A 15,046-nucleotide genomic window follows, 5' to 3' on the forward strand; every position below is an offset into this window, starting at 1 on the left:
GGGTCATGTTCTGTCATGAGCAGGATGTGGATGCAAGTGCAGAGAATGTTGAATAAACTGCAAATGTACATGTGCTAAGTGACGGTGATGTGATGGTGCTGATGCCAATCATAGCCATAAATCCTGAAAATCATACTGTTTTTGTGTGACTGAGTTCTGTGTGGTCTGGAAGCAACATTTCTTTTTTTAATAAAAAAGTATGTTCATGTATTACAAAAATCACCCACATAAAAAGTGTCGTATTTTGGATATTTATTTGCAGTAAAAACAAAGCAAAACAGGAATGTGTACAGTATATAAGCTGTGATTGGTAAAAGCAGCTGTACTGTAATGTTTTATCCTGGTCAGAGCCACAATGGACCAAAGAGTCAATTCCAGAAATAATAAGTATCTATTTCACTAAAGCCAGTAACTCAAAACCAACTCTACTTAGAAGGTCAGGATCATTTCAGCACATCAGAGTAACATGGATGCTCATAATATCAACTGTAAATAAAACATTACTTCACCACTTTAAATAATTCTTTAGCAGTTATTACTGTATTTTAAACACATTAGCACAAGCGCATTAGCTTAAATCTATAACACTGACCTACACGTTATAGATTACTGGATTATTTATATCATCAGTATTGCTTGTGTCGGAACTCAGAACCCGTCTCTGAGTGGACATGTCACAGGTGGATTCTTTGTTGCAATTGATTTCAATGTAGCACACTCAATAATAATAATAATAATAATAATAATAATAATAATAATAATAATAATAATAATAATAATAAAATAGACTCACAATAGACCTCAAAAACCAATGAAGGATCTTCAGTTCTCAGATGAGAAAATGAGCTCAACAGAAGGTGATCACTCGATCAGGTCAAAATGATCAACCGCACACACACACATCTACACACCTACTTACACACACACACACACACACACACACACACACACCCACATATTTATACCCTGGTGTCACACCTCTATTTTTCCAGTTTCTTTGCCTTGGCAAATCCCCCTTATATTTGTCTTGTGTTTTTTTTACTTCCTTGTTTTTCATTTCCTCTTATCTCCTAACCTTGGCTCTCCTCCCCTCCATGTTATTCCATATGTGGGCTTCCTGCTCCCTTCAGTTACTCCTATTTTTAGCCTTTTCATGTTATACATTTTTAAAAACATCAGCGTTTGTATAAAACCTTCACTTCCTCAGATTCAGCCTCATTTTCTTTTAACCTTGCGTGAACAATCATTTTTTTGCAACCCAATTTCATTCCTGCATCTGCAATGTGTAAGTTTTCTGCTTTTCTTCTCATTTCTAATAATGTTTACTATTCTAATGTTGTCAAGCTAATATTCTTCTATTCAGCTTCTTCTCGCAGACGTTCTGGGTCAGCTGACGAGGACATTATCCTCAGTTTCAACTGCTCTCCCTAGCAACCGAGGTTGCAAAATTTATTGAACATCTCTCTACCCAAAACTGTTCCAGATAACCCCTTTCAGACCTCACCTGTCCGCCCTGCTGTTTGTCATCAGGAAACACAGAGTGAAAACGAAGACTATGGCAACCTTTGTACTCGCACACCTGCATCAACTCTTCCATCCTCTCCTTATCCTTCCTGCTGGTCTCCTACTCATTATTCTCCTATCTCCTAACAATTCTTTTCCTCCCATACCTTCACCTGATTCTGACCCCAATTATTTTCTCATATCTTCCTTAAATCCCAAGGCTTACTGGCTCTTTTATCCCAATAAACATCCCTAAATCTGCCTCCTACATGGTTTTATTTCACCCGCACACCTGCTTCAGCTTCAGTGTGTTACTATCAGTTTAATTTTATTTGGAGTAAATAGGTTAAATATAATTGATTATGATATAGGTTAAATACAGTGTCTTGCAAAAGTATTGACCCCCTTTGGCGTTATTCCTATTTTGTTGTCTTACAACCTGGAATTAAAATGGATTTTTTTGGGGGTTTGTATCATTTGATTTACACATCATGCCTACCACTTTGAAGATGCAAAATATTGTTTATTGTAAAACAAACAAGAAATAAGACAAAAAAACTGAAAACTTGCATAACTATTCACCCCCCCAAAGTCAATACTTTGTAGAGCCACCTTTTGCAGCAATTACAGCTGCAAGTCTCTTGGGGTATGTATCTATAAGCTTGGCACATCTAGCCACTGGGATTTTTGCCCATTCTTCAAGGCAAAACTGCTCCAGCTCCTTCAAGTTGGATGGGTTCCGCTGGTGTACAGCAATCTTTAAGTCATACCACAGATTCTCAATTGGATTGAGGTCTGGGCTTTGACTAGGCCATTCCAAGACATTTAAATGTTTCCTCTTAAACCACTCGAGTGTTGCTTTAGCAGTATGCTTAGGGTCATTGTCCTGCTGGAAGGTGAACCTCCGTCCCAGTCTCAAATCTCTGGAAGACTGAAACAGGTTTCCCTCAAGAATTTCCCTGTATTTAGCGCCATCCATCATTCCTTAAATTCTGACCAGTTTCCCAGTACCTGCTGATGAAAAACATCCCCACAGCATGATGCTGCCACCACCATGCTTCACTGTGGGGATGGTGTTCTCGGGGTGATGAGAGTTGTTGGGTTTGCGCCAGACATAGCGTTTTCCTTGATGGGCAAAAAGCTCAATTTTAGTCTCATCTGACCAGAGTATCTTCTTCCATATGTTTGGGGAGTCTCCCACATGCCTTGGCGAACACCAAACGTGTTTGCTTAATTTTTTCTGGCCACTCTTCCGTAAAGCACAGCTCTGTGGAGTGTACGGCTTAAAGTGGTCCTATGGACAGGTACTCCAATCTTCGCTGTGGAGCTTTGCAGCTCCTTCAGGGTTATCATTGGTCTCTTTGTTGCCTCTCTGATTAATGCCCTCCTTGCCTGGTCCGTGAGTCTTGGTGGGCGGCCCTCTCTTGCCAGGTTTGTTTTGGTACCATATTCTTTCCATTTTTTAATAATGGCTTTAATGGTGCTCCGTGGGATGTTCAAAGTTTTGGATATTTTTTTATAACCCAACCCTGATCTGTACTTCTCCACAACTTTGTCCCTGACCTGTTTGGCGAGCTCCTTGGTCTTCATGGTGCCGCTTGCTTGGTGGTGCCCCTTGCTTAGTGGTGTTGCAGACTCTGGGGCCTTTCAGAACAGGTGTATATATATATACTGAGATCATGTGACACTTAGATTGCACACAGGTGGACTTTATTTATGTAATTACGTGACTTCTGAAGGTAATTGGTTGCACCAGATCTTATTTAGAGGCTTAATAGCAAAGGGGGTAAATACATATGCACGCACCACTTTTCCGTTATTTATTTTTTAGAATTTTTTGAAACAAGTTATTTTTTTCATTTCACTTCACCAATTTGGACTATTTTGTGTATGTCCATTATATTAAATACAAATAAAAATCTATTTTAATTCCAAGTTGTAAGGCAACAAAATAGGAAAAACGCCAAGGGGGGGTCAATACTTTTGCAAGGCACTGTAGGTTTGTTTAAGCTATGTTACTTTTAAGGTATCTATTAAGTTCTACACTAATTATTAGATCAATATGTTGGATTAATTACTTTCTACTTTAGTTTTTTTTTTAAACACAAGCTAAACAAAATAGATTAGATTTTCTTTTTTCGACATCGCTAGCTGGCTTGCTTGTTGCTAATAAAACCCATGCTATCATGGAGTGGGGTAAGAGAAATAAAACACCTGGGGATTTTGTTGGGGACAAAATTAATCATCTTCAGTGTGGTAACAGTAACTCAACTTCAACTTATTAATCTGACACTCAGTATTTAAGTGTAACACACAAACATTTATAAAAAGATTCAAGCTGCTTTACTGGCTGTAAGTTGTTGATGTTGCTGGTGTAAAGAAGTGATTCAGGTTCTCCACTTCAGTGAGGAGTTCTCTCTATTCATCAGCTGTTTCAGGACTCATTTTCTTCATCATGTTACTCAAAGCCTGCAAGAGAACACACGAACATGACAATCAGAAATTTGTGTTAACGTTACATTACACCAGCTGTGTATCGGAACTCAACATCTTTAAATAAAAAGTCACATGATCACATTACTCTAAAACTCACTTCCATATTGCAGTAGTCAGAAGTGAGCGTGTCATCAGGAGGACTGCGATGAGAAATCTGCGAATGAGGAGGCCACGCCTTGTTACATTTTAATTCATAACAATTAAAGGCATTATTCTGTTAGGACTTCATTATCAAACATTCTAGCAGTAACTGTATGTTTCAGTTAAAACTTACTGCAAGTGTGTGATTAACATCATCAGATTTCCGGTCTGCAGGGTCGAGAGCTGCATACGTGTCGTCTTTAGCACTCATCCCAATGTTCTGCAGAGAGGAGGGGTGGAGAACATGAGCAGGTTCTGCTGAAGATCTTTACAGTAAGAGTTTATTATGAACAAAGCAGCCACCTGATGGACAGGTCTGTATTAACTCACCTGATGATCACCTTCATCTGCCTTGTTCTTCTGTCTCCTGCATCTGTTCATAAACATTCTAATATTTCCACATCAAAAACATCTTCAGAGGAATTAATGATGAATTTATCAACATATTTATTCTCACCTCAGCCAGAAGAGTACAGAGAGAAGAGCTGCAAGTCCAAACAATCCAACAGCCACATACACAATTACAGAGCCATCTGATACTATGTATACACACACACACACACACACACACACACACACACACACACACACACACACACACAGAAAAGTAAAATGTAAAAAATATTTTCATCTGCAGTACAGAATGTAAAATGGAGCAGTGATGAAACAGTAATGTCTGATCAATTATCTTACTGGTTATAGTGATGGACACTGCAGCTGATCTCTCAGAGCCGAGTTTATTCTGAGCCTCACAGTAGTACAGTCCACTCTGTAGAGCTCTGTAACTCTGTCCTGATCCTACAGGTGATGATTCATTCTCCTTAAACCAGGTGTAGTTCTCCACAGGTGGGTTTGCATCACTGCTGCAGGTCAGAGTCACTGAACTGCCCTCCACTTTCTCACCAGAGGAACTGATAGACACGTTCTTTGGAGGATCTACAATGGACAGGAAGGTAACACTTAAAAGTTAATCACGAATAATTTTACCTGGCATTGTTTCTGAGGAGATCCTCAGCTTAAACTTACACAGAACATTCAGAGTTACACTGGTGGAGTTCTGATTTCCGATTTTATTACTACACATGCACCTGTACTCTCCACTGTGCTCGGAGCTGAGCTTATTGATAGTGTAGTTTTTTTCTGTTGTTACAGAGAATGTCCCCTTAAACCAGGTGTAGGTCTCCACAGGTGGGTTTGCATCACCACTGCAGGTCAAAGTCACTAAACTGCCCTTCACAATCTCACCAGAAGGACTGATGGACACTGAAACATTCTTTGGAGGATCTGCAATGGACAGAAAGGTAACACTTTGAAGTACACCCATAATCTCTTTAGCTGTTTTGAATTTTAGAAGTTCTGCTTTAACTTACACAAAACATTCAGAGTTACACTGGTGGAGTTCTGATGTCCAACTTTATTACTGCACATGCACTTGTAGTCTCCACTGTCTTTAGAACTGATTCTTAAGATGGTGTAGGTCTTTCCTCTGCCTAGTGATGTAATTCCCCTTAACCAGGTGTAGGTCTCCACAGGTGGGTTTGCATCACTGCTGCAGGTCAAAGTTACTGAACTTTCCTCCACTATCTCACCAGAGGGGCTGATAGACACTAAGACCACCTTTGGGGGATCTTAAATGAAGAGAAGGTTAACATTTAAAATAAATATAAAATAATTTTATCTGTTATTGTTTATGAAGTGACTTTGAACTTCAACTTACACAGAACATTCAGAGTTACACTGGTGGAGTTCTGATGTCCGAGACTATTACTGCACATGCACTTGTACTCTCCACTGTCCTTAGTGCTGATCTTAGAGATGGTTAAGGTCTTCCCTTTTCCCACTGATGTCATTCCCTTAAACCAGGTGTAGGACTCCACAGGTGGGTTTGCATCACTGCTGCAAGTCAGAGTCACTGAACTGCCCTCCACAATCTCACCAGAGGGACTGATGGACACTGAGACCTTTTTTGGAGGATCTAACATTGGACAGGAAGGTAACACTTAAAAGTTAATTACTAATAATTTTACCTGCCATTGTTTGTGAGAAGATCCTCAGTTAAAACTTACACAGAACATTTAGAGTTACACTGGTGGAGTTCTGATTTCCGACTTTATTACTGCACATGCACTTGTAGTCTCCACTGTCTTTAGAACTGATCCTTAAGACGGTGTAGGTCTTTCCTCTGCCTACTGATGTAATTCCTTTAAACCAGGTGTAGGTCTCCACAGGTGGGTTTGCATCACTGCTGCAGGTCAGAGTCACTGAACTTTCCTCCACAATCTCACCAGAGGGACTAATAGACACTAAGACCACCTTTGGAGGATCTTAAATGGAGAGAAGGTTAAAACTTAAATCTAAGATAATTTCATCTGTTATTGTTTGTGAAGTGATTTTCAACTTTAACCTACACAGAACATTCAGAGTTACAATGGTTGAGGACTGATGTCCGAGATTATTACTGCACATGCACTTGTAGTCTCCACTGTCCTTAGTGCTGATCTTAGAGATTGTGAAGGTCTTCCCTTTTCCCACTGATGTCATTCCCTTAAACCAGGTGTAGGTCTCCACAGGTGGGTTTGCATCACTGCTGCAGGTCAGAGTCACAGAACTGCCCTCCACAATCTCACCAGAGGGACTGATGGACACTGAGACTTTCTTTGGACTATCTAATGGGTGGCAATGATAAGAGGGAGGATAACATTTATATTGAAATTATAAATTTGTCTTGATTTCTTTACAATAAATATGAAGTGGTTTACGATGTAATTAGATGTAAATTACATACGAAAAAATAAGCTTACATCTTATATTGAGGTTATGAGCAGGAGATGGGAGATGTTCAGATCCTCTTACAGCACAGCTATAACTGCCTGCATCCTCACTGCTGACCCTCTGCAGGTGGAGTTCGTTGCCCTTGAAGGTGTTTGTGGTTAAATCATGTGTGTTTCTGTACCAGATGAATGTTGGATCAGTCAGACTGCAGGTGGTTTTACAGGTCAGAATGACTGATTGTCCCTCTGTCACTTCTCCAGGAGCGATCACCTGAAGATCTTAATCATTGAAACATATATTCTGTTTCAGTGAATAATTTTTGCAAATAATTTAGCACATAAAAACCGAATGCAACGATTTCAATTCTAATAAACCCATATTTTATTTACAACAGAATATAGACAATTTATCAAATGTTTAAGCTGAGGAATTGTACCACTATATGAAAAAAAAAAAAAAAAATTATTCTGATCATCTCTGTACCCCGCAATATCGTCTATCTGTAATAAATGAACATTCGGTGCCACCCAGATAAGGATGAGTTCCCTCTTGAGTCTGGTTTCTCTCAAGGTTTCTTTCTTATGCCATCTTGGGAAGTTGGACAAACTTACACTTATAAAGAACATCTTATTCATTTTTAATTACCACCAACTACCTGCATGTCTTCGCTCACCACATCCATAAACCTCCTCCTTAGTTGTTTTTCCTCTCTCCTGGCAGCTCAATCCTCAGCATTCTTCTACTGATATACCCCATGTCCCTCCTCTGCACATGTCCAAACCATCTCAATCTCCCCTCCCTCACCTTCTCTCCAAAACATCCTACATGCGCTGTCCCTCTAAAAAACTGGTTTTTAATCCTGTCCATCGTTGTCACTCCTAATGAACATCTCAACATCTTCAGCTCTGCTACCTTCAGCTCCACCTCCTGTCTTTTATTTAATACCACTGTCTCTAAACCATACAACATCTCAGGTCTCACCACAGTCCTATAAACTTGTTAAGAAAAAGTTTCTCTATCTCTATCTAATTTTACACAATTACATGTTTTGTGTACTTCGTCGACCAAAGAAATTTACTTTCTTAAATCCTTAAAGCACTAGAAGTCAAAACCAAAAGTATTGTTTCCATGAGGAGGAAAAGGGCTGAAAGGTCTCAAACTGACACAAAGCAGACAAGGCAATCTGGAAATGAACTTTTTTATACTTTGTGAATATGGTTTCACACTGGTGACATTACATAAAGAATCCTCCAGGCTGGAAAAAGCCATCATATGGAGATAGGGAAAAAGAAAATGGTCTACTGAGGGAACTGAACCAAGTCGAGCTTGGGCATGCTGATCACACCACTCCCAGATTCATGTACCCATAATACCGGCAAAGTAATTTGTCCTTTTACAGTTCAACAAAAAGCTCCTACACTTACATCGATTTTAGCTATTGTGCTTTTTGTGCGTACATGACAGTCTGTGTTTGTCATTTCAATGAATCAGAGCTTGTTGGTGTTCCATTAAACAGTCATTCAGTAAGAACATGTTAGAACTCTTCATTCAGCTGCTTTAAAACTGTAAATGATACATGTAGAGAAAAAGATTATTTTATTTACCTGTAACTCTGAGTGTAACTTCAGGTTTTCCCAGCCATTGGTCTGCATTTGTTATCATTCTGAAGCAGTACCTGTGTTCATCTGATTTCTTCACATCGCTCAATTTGAGGGAGAACTGATTCTGTGTTTCTGATAAATATTCCACTCTGCCTGAGTAACCTGGTTCACCACCCAGATCAGTAGGTACTTTATCTGGAACTGGGTTTATTACCCAAAACCTGTTTGTCACTTTTAAATGAGTTGGATGTGTGTAAGTGGCCTTCATAACCACTGTAGATCCTTTTAAAGCACAGAGATATAGTGGGCTGTGTATCACACTCCATTCGTTCCCGAAAGCTCCTGAAACATAAAATATAGAAGAGGTGAAAAAATGTTTTTTTTATTGTGAGACCTATAAAACAGTTAAATATACAGTTTCACTTAACTCTTATGGCTAATGGATTAGAAGACAGTGTGAGATTTTAATGCAATTTTACAGACATTTGAGTTTTTTTCTGACGGGATGAATGGTATACAAGGTGTTATCAAAACGTTTCAAGACTAGTTTTGTTACACACTAACAGATGACAGCACAATGCTGCACACACAGTCACAGGGAGCACCAACTTTCATAAGTCAGTATGCCAAAATACATCATCCTGTGTATATCCAGTTGCATGGTACATCCCATGCAACTGGTGCTATTCTGACCACATGCGTTACCAGGTCTGAGATTTCATAATGGACAGCAAGTTAGAACAAAAAAGCAAATATGAAATTCTGCGTGAAATGGGCAAATCTGCCACAATAACTTTTGACATGATTCGACAAGTTTACAGCGATGCTGCAACAAGTTGTTTTAGGTGTTTTGAGTGGCATGCATGCTTCAAGAGAGGAGGAAAAGCACTGGAAGACGATTAGAGATCAGGAACACCTTCAACGAGCTAAACCCCTGAAACCATTTAGCAACTTGTGCATGATGATCATCGGGAAAACAATCCACATCATTGCTGTCATACAGAACAACCCGGGTGATCCTCACGTGATTTGAACATGCCTCATGTTGCTGCTAAGTTCATCCCAAGGCTGCAGACCCAGGAGCAGAAAAAAACAGACCCTTGAAGTCTGCCATGAACTCTGTAAGCATGCTGTGGATCACCCGTCCTTCGTGTCAAAGATCATTACAGGTAATGAAGCTTGGGTATTTGGGTAGGACCCTGAGACTAAGCAACCGTCTTCACAGTGGAAGAGCCTATCATCTCCACAACCAATAAAATGAGGCAGGCCGCAGCCTAACCAAGTGCATGCTTATCGTCTTTTTTAACATTCGTCAATAGTGAGTTTAACTGCCACATTTTGTAATGTAAAGGAGGACATTCGGCGAAAGGGACTGGTCTTCGGCACGCTAGTCTTTAAATATTTTATACCTTTTTTTTAAATAAAGTCTATCTTCATGTTTTTAATAAAAATATAGATTTGAATTGGGAACTGTATAAAGTTGCAAAATATATTACTAGTTAATTAATATTTTCTGTCTTTGATGTGTGTAGTGATATCGGAGGATTTAGAAAACGATCACACATTTATAGTCATTGCTGCTGCATTTCAAAGAGCCGGAAAGTAAATAAAACCCAGACGAAAATGATGCAGGTTGAACGCATTTCCTGCCGTTTCAGTGTGGATGAGCAACATTTGGGAAAGTCATCAACTCCAACCCTCAACCCACTCACACACTTTCACTCTCAGACTAAAACCTGCTAGTGATTGAGTACAAGTGTGTTCAATTAGACATATAGTAGACACAATTAGACACACACACACCTAGGAGCTCAAATCACTTTGCTTGCCCAATATTTCCCAATCAACAACCAGCCTCTAGCACCACCAATTCTCAGACCAGAAGTTTTGTAGTGATGATTCTAAATTTAAGAGATTCACCATGAAGGACTATTATACACAATCATAGCTTTACTAACAGGTAGACTGGACTCATTTTTGAGAGCCTGTTTCCACATACACACAGATATTACATGATAAGCTGTGATTATGCAAATGTGCAACTAACCTGAGATCATTACTAGAAAACACCCGCAAAGTGAAGACATCATTCTGAGGGACTTCATTGCTAAAAGATGCATATAAACTTTAAGAAACAGAAAAATATTACAGTAAATTAAATATGTTAATTAATAGTGTTTATAGCATACGTATTCGTTATTTTAGTAACCTGACCTCTTAAACCAATTTACTGAGATTTTTATTAATCAAAGTATTCAAATATTAATAAAAAAAAAAAAAAAAAAAACACAAAAAAAAAAAACCTGTTCATGAACTCTGCAATTAAATGTACTCAAGAGAAGGAAAAACACTTGTCATACACTTATTACCACTATGTCTGAATTTCCATTAATATAACATATCAAAGGATTGATGTGTAATATATTTATGTAATATATTTATTACATAAATATTACAAATATCTACAAATATAATATATGTATATAAATATAGATACATAAATATCGAATAATAAAAAAAAATAATTGTCTGAGTTTCAAAGACAAAAACAGCGAAAGCCATGAACACAATTAGATTGCTATGCTGAACTTTTCCTCATAAACAGTGAAAGAAAAGAAAATATGTTTTTGTACTTGATAGTCGTCCCCAAAGCAAGAATCTGAAAGAGTTCTGAGGTCATCTGAAATGCTGCAGGCTGGTCCACCCCACTGACCTTTGTCAGGTTCTATTACCTCGACATCAGAGCCCTCTGGCTCCTCTGTCCTGCGTTCTGGTTGTGAACAGACACACTAGGCAGGGACTGGTCAGTAAGGCGTGATTGGACACTTATTTCCAAAGCGTTGTGACGCAGCTCGAGTTCGAAGAGGAATGTCTCTAGGTTACGTATATAACGTCTTTAGGTTACGTATGTAACCCTAGTTCCCTAAGGGAACGAGACGCTGTGTCAACAGGCCATACTCCCTGCATCCCTGTGGCTTCTGTGGCTCACCCTGTAAGAGGAGATTCCCGACAGGGACAGGGCTTTCCTTCTGAATGCCCCGGTGGCTCCTCCTGACCTGTTCAGGCAACGCTGTAAGTAAGGGTGATCCCTGACAGGTTCAGGAGACCACGACGGCGTTTCAGTGGTACTTCGCCCCCGCTCTCATAGGGCTGTTAATCCGTTGCAGCCCCAGCCTCGCACGACCAGGCAATGCGAAGCCCAGAAACAGAACCCTGCCACCTGGACCCCACCGGGAGGACCCAAAGGCCCCAGGTGGCGCTCCAGGTCCAAATCGAAGGAGTCGGCCAACCTAAGGGTGGTCCTCTCCCCGAACAAATGAGCGGTGGTAAAGTGGCCCTGACAATCATAGCGCCCTACATCGAAAAGGGCGGTCTACACCTTACAGCCCATAGGGGTTGGTTCCCTGATCGGATGCCTTGGCACAGGAGGCCAGGCTGTTAGCCCTACCAAAGGCTTTGGAGCACAGCCTCCTTCCAGCAGGTGTTTTGAAGAGCTGCCAGACGTATCTCGGTGGGTCCTGTGTACGATAGAAAAGGTCTAATTGATTCGATTCGGGTCCTCACCTTCCCGGTTCAATGAATTGTGGCCCATCCTGGTGGAAACCAAGCAGGCTCTGGTCCTGAAGCAAGAAGTATGCACCCTCCTGAGGAAAGGGGCCATTGAATTGGTTCCTCCCTCAGTCAGAGTGTCAGGATAATATGGCCAGTACACAGTACACAGTACAATCCTAGATGAACATTCCCTGAACCGATAACCCATGAGGCTCAGGTTCAGGATGCTTTCTCTATTTCCACATAGCCATCCTTCCTGCTCACAGGAGGTTTCTGAGGTTTGCTTCCAGGGGCGCAGCTTACCAATTTTGGGCCTCCCCTTCGGCCTAACACTCTCAACCCGCACCCACAAAGTGCATGAATGCAGCTCTAGCCCTGCTATGGCTTCAGGGCATCCGCATTCTGAACTATATCGATGACTGGTTGATATTAGCGTGATCAGGGCTCCAGGCGGTCTGGCATCGAGATGTCATTCTTGGGCGTAGTTTGGAACTTGACCGTGTTCTCACAGTAGTCGAGAGAGTAAGAGAAGGCCAATCACTCACTGTAAAGCAGTTCCAGAGGCTGCTAAGTCTCATGGCGGAAGCGTCCAACATGATTCCACTTGCCCTCCTCCATATGAGACCCCTCCAGTGGTGGCTCAGAGACAGAGGGTTCTCCCGAGGGGGCAGCCCACTCCGTACTATCAAGGTCTTGAGGCGGGCTCTTCGAACCTTAGATATATTGAGAGAACATACGTTCATGTCTCAAGGCCCCATCTTGGGAGCGCCTTGTCATCGTGTAACGCTAACAACAAACGCATCCATCACGGGGTGGGGAGCGGTCATGAGAGGCCGGTCCGCTCAAGGTTGGTGAACCAAGCTACATTGTTCATGGCACATAAACTGCCGGGAGATGATGGCTGTGCAGATCCTTCTATGGTCCCAGGGTAAACTCCTTTCACATAACTTGCAAAGAGTTTGAAGTTATCATCATCTACAGTGCATAATATTATCCAAAGAGTCTCATTTAAATGGACTGTGGCAAATTGGAAAACTGTTCTTTGGTCAGATGAATCAAAATTTAGAGTTTTTTTTGGAAAATTGGGACGCCATGTCATCTGGACTAAAGAGGAGAAGGACAACCCAAGTTGTTATCAGCGCTCAGTTCAGAACCTGCATCTCTGATGGTATGGGGTTGCATAAGTGCGTGTGGCATGGGCAGCTTACACATCTGGAAATGTATCATCAATAATGAAAGGTATATCCAAGTTCTAGAACAACATATGCTCCCATCCAGACGTCGTCTCTGTCAGGGAAGACCTTGCATTTTCCAACATAACAATGCCAGACCACATACTGCATCAATTACAACATCATGGCTGCGTAGAAGAAGGATCCAGGTACTGAAATGGCCAGCCTGCAGTCCAGATCTTTCACCCATAGAAAACATTTGGTGCATCATAAAGAGGAAGATGGGACAAAAAAGACCTAAGACAGTTGAACAACTAGAAGAGTGTATTAGAAAAGAATGGGACAACATTCTTATTCCTAAACTTGAGCAACTTGTCTCCTTAGTCCCCAGATGTTTGCAGACTGTTATAAAAAGAAGAGGGGATGCCACACACTGGTAAACATGGCCTTGTCCCAACTTTTTTGAGATGAAATTTAAAAATCAACTTATTTTTCCCTTACAATTATACATTTTCTCAGTTTAAACATTTAATATGTCATCTATGTTACATTCTGAATGAAATATTCAAATTAGAAATTTCCACATCAATGTATTCTGTTTTTATTCACAATTTGTTCAGTGTACCAACTTTTTTGTAATCGGGTTTGTAAATGCTGACTGTACCCCAGGCCTTCTCATTTCACCTACATCAGTGCCTGACATTACTACCACCATTGCAGCTAAACGTAAATCTCCACAAATATTTATAAGTACACTCCAAATTCTAGTGGAACATCTTCCCAAAAGAGTGGAGAGAATTATAACAGCAAATTGGGTCTAAATGTAAAATGTGACGCCCAAAAAGCATATATCATACTTTTGACAATATGTCTGCAAACTTTTGCCAATATAGTATAACAATTAGCCTAATATGTAAAATTAGTAACAAAAAACTTACTGTGCCGACTTGATCCTCCTGTCATCAGTCATGCAGAGAGTGAGGAGTGTGATGTGAAGATGTGTTGCTTATGCTGTTCTGCATAATCAACACATCCTTATTATATTTCCTCTTTTTTGCTGCATTAGCTGCTATAACAGAAATGTTTTTTTTTTTTAATATACAACAGGATATCTCCAACAGTATGTTAATATTTCTCAGCATTGATAGTCAATCAGTTTAAAGTTATGTAGAGAAAACAAAAACGCAAAGACTTTCGATTTTCAGGAATTTATACATTAGATCAGTGAGTAACTAAAGGTGTTACACCATACTTGACCCTTATGTCCAACAAACAATTGCAACTATAAACAGAGAAGCATTAGAGACAAATATATAGTTATTTTGATTTTCATCTGTGTGGTGTGGGTTTGTTCAAGCTTTAAGTTTAAATTATAATCCTTGTCATCTGTGTGTTATTAAGGCCAGTTTACACACTCACACCGAAACACAAAAAGTGTGAACTTAAATGTGACAGAGCTGCAGCTGCGACTTCAGGATGGGTTTTTTAGCCATTTGAAAGTCAATTCTCAAATCTCTAACTCAACATGTACCTCAGTCATTCACACAGATAATGTTAATAAACAGTTACGAGATATTCAAACACTAAAATTAGAATTGCTAGATGAACAATTGGCAACCTTGGTTTTAATTTAAAAAACGTCAACATTATAATATAATATATTTAATATTCCATATTAATATAGGGCATGTGTGGAAAGTCACATGCTTCTGGGCCACGGTTATTTATAAACATGGCCACAGAAGACACCCGACAGTCTGATAAAACAAAGAAATGAAAGTTGTAAGTGAACTGCAAGTCAGATTGTAT

At 40.0% G+C, this 15,046-nt stretch overlaps 2 protein-coding genes across 2 annotated transcripts in view; both read right to left on the minus strand.

Annotated features, from left to right (window-relative positions):
• LOC124378579 overlaps nucleotides 1-15,046 on the minus strand; it is a 161,038-nt gene that overhangs the window by 38,468 nt on the left and 107,524 nt on the right. The window contains 1 exon segment of the mRNA XM_046838309.1: nucleotides 4,836-5,076. Coding sequence (XP_046694265.1) covers nucleotides 4,836-5,076 — 241 coding nt within the window.
• Nucleotides 6,064-14,239, minus strand: LOC124378390 (B-cell receptor CD22-like). Its single transcript, XM_046838055.1, has 6 exons — nucleotides 14,176-14,239; nucleotides 10,561-10,638; nucleotides 8,517-8,855; nucleotides 6,942-7,190; nucleotides 6,549-6,806; nucleotides 6,064-6,464 (listed from the first exon to the last, which is right to left on the minus strand). Exons 1-6 carry the CDS (start codon nucleotides 14,198-14,200, stop codon nucleotides 6,196-6,198), a joined length of 1,218 nt encoding a protein of 405 aa, XP_046694011.1. The 5' UTR covers nucleotides 14,201-14,239; the 3' UTR covers nucleotides 6,064-6,195.

Source organism: Silurus meridionalis, chromosome 24 (genome assembly GCF_014805685.1).
Source record: "Silurus meridionalis isolate SWU-2019-XX chromosome 24, ASM1480568v1, whole genome shotgun sequence".
Lineage (NCBI taxonomy): Eukaryota > Metazoa > Chordata > Actinopteri > Siluriformes > Siluridae > Silurus > Silurus meridionalis.

Coding starts and splice junctions, on each gene's coding strand:
- LOC124378390 (XM_046838055.1), bottom strand. CDS start 14,200: ATGACAGGAGGATCAAGTCGGCACA. Junction 6,807..6,941: donor TCATAACCTCAATATAAGAT/GTAAGCTTATTT, acceptor GCCACCCATTAG/ATAGTCCAAAGAAAGTCTCA. Junction 6,465..6,548: donor TGTAACTCTGAATGTTCTGT/GTAGGTTAAAGT, acceptor TCTCCATTTAAG/ATCCTCCAAAGGTGGTCTTA.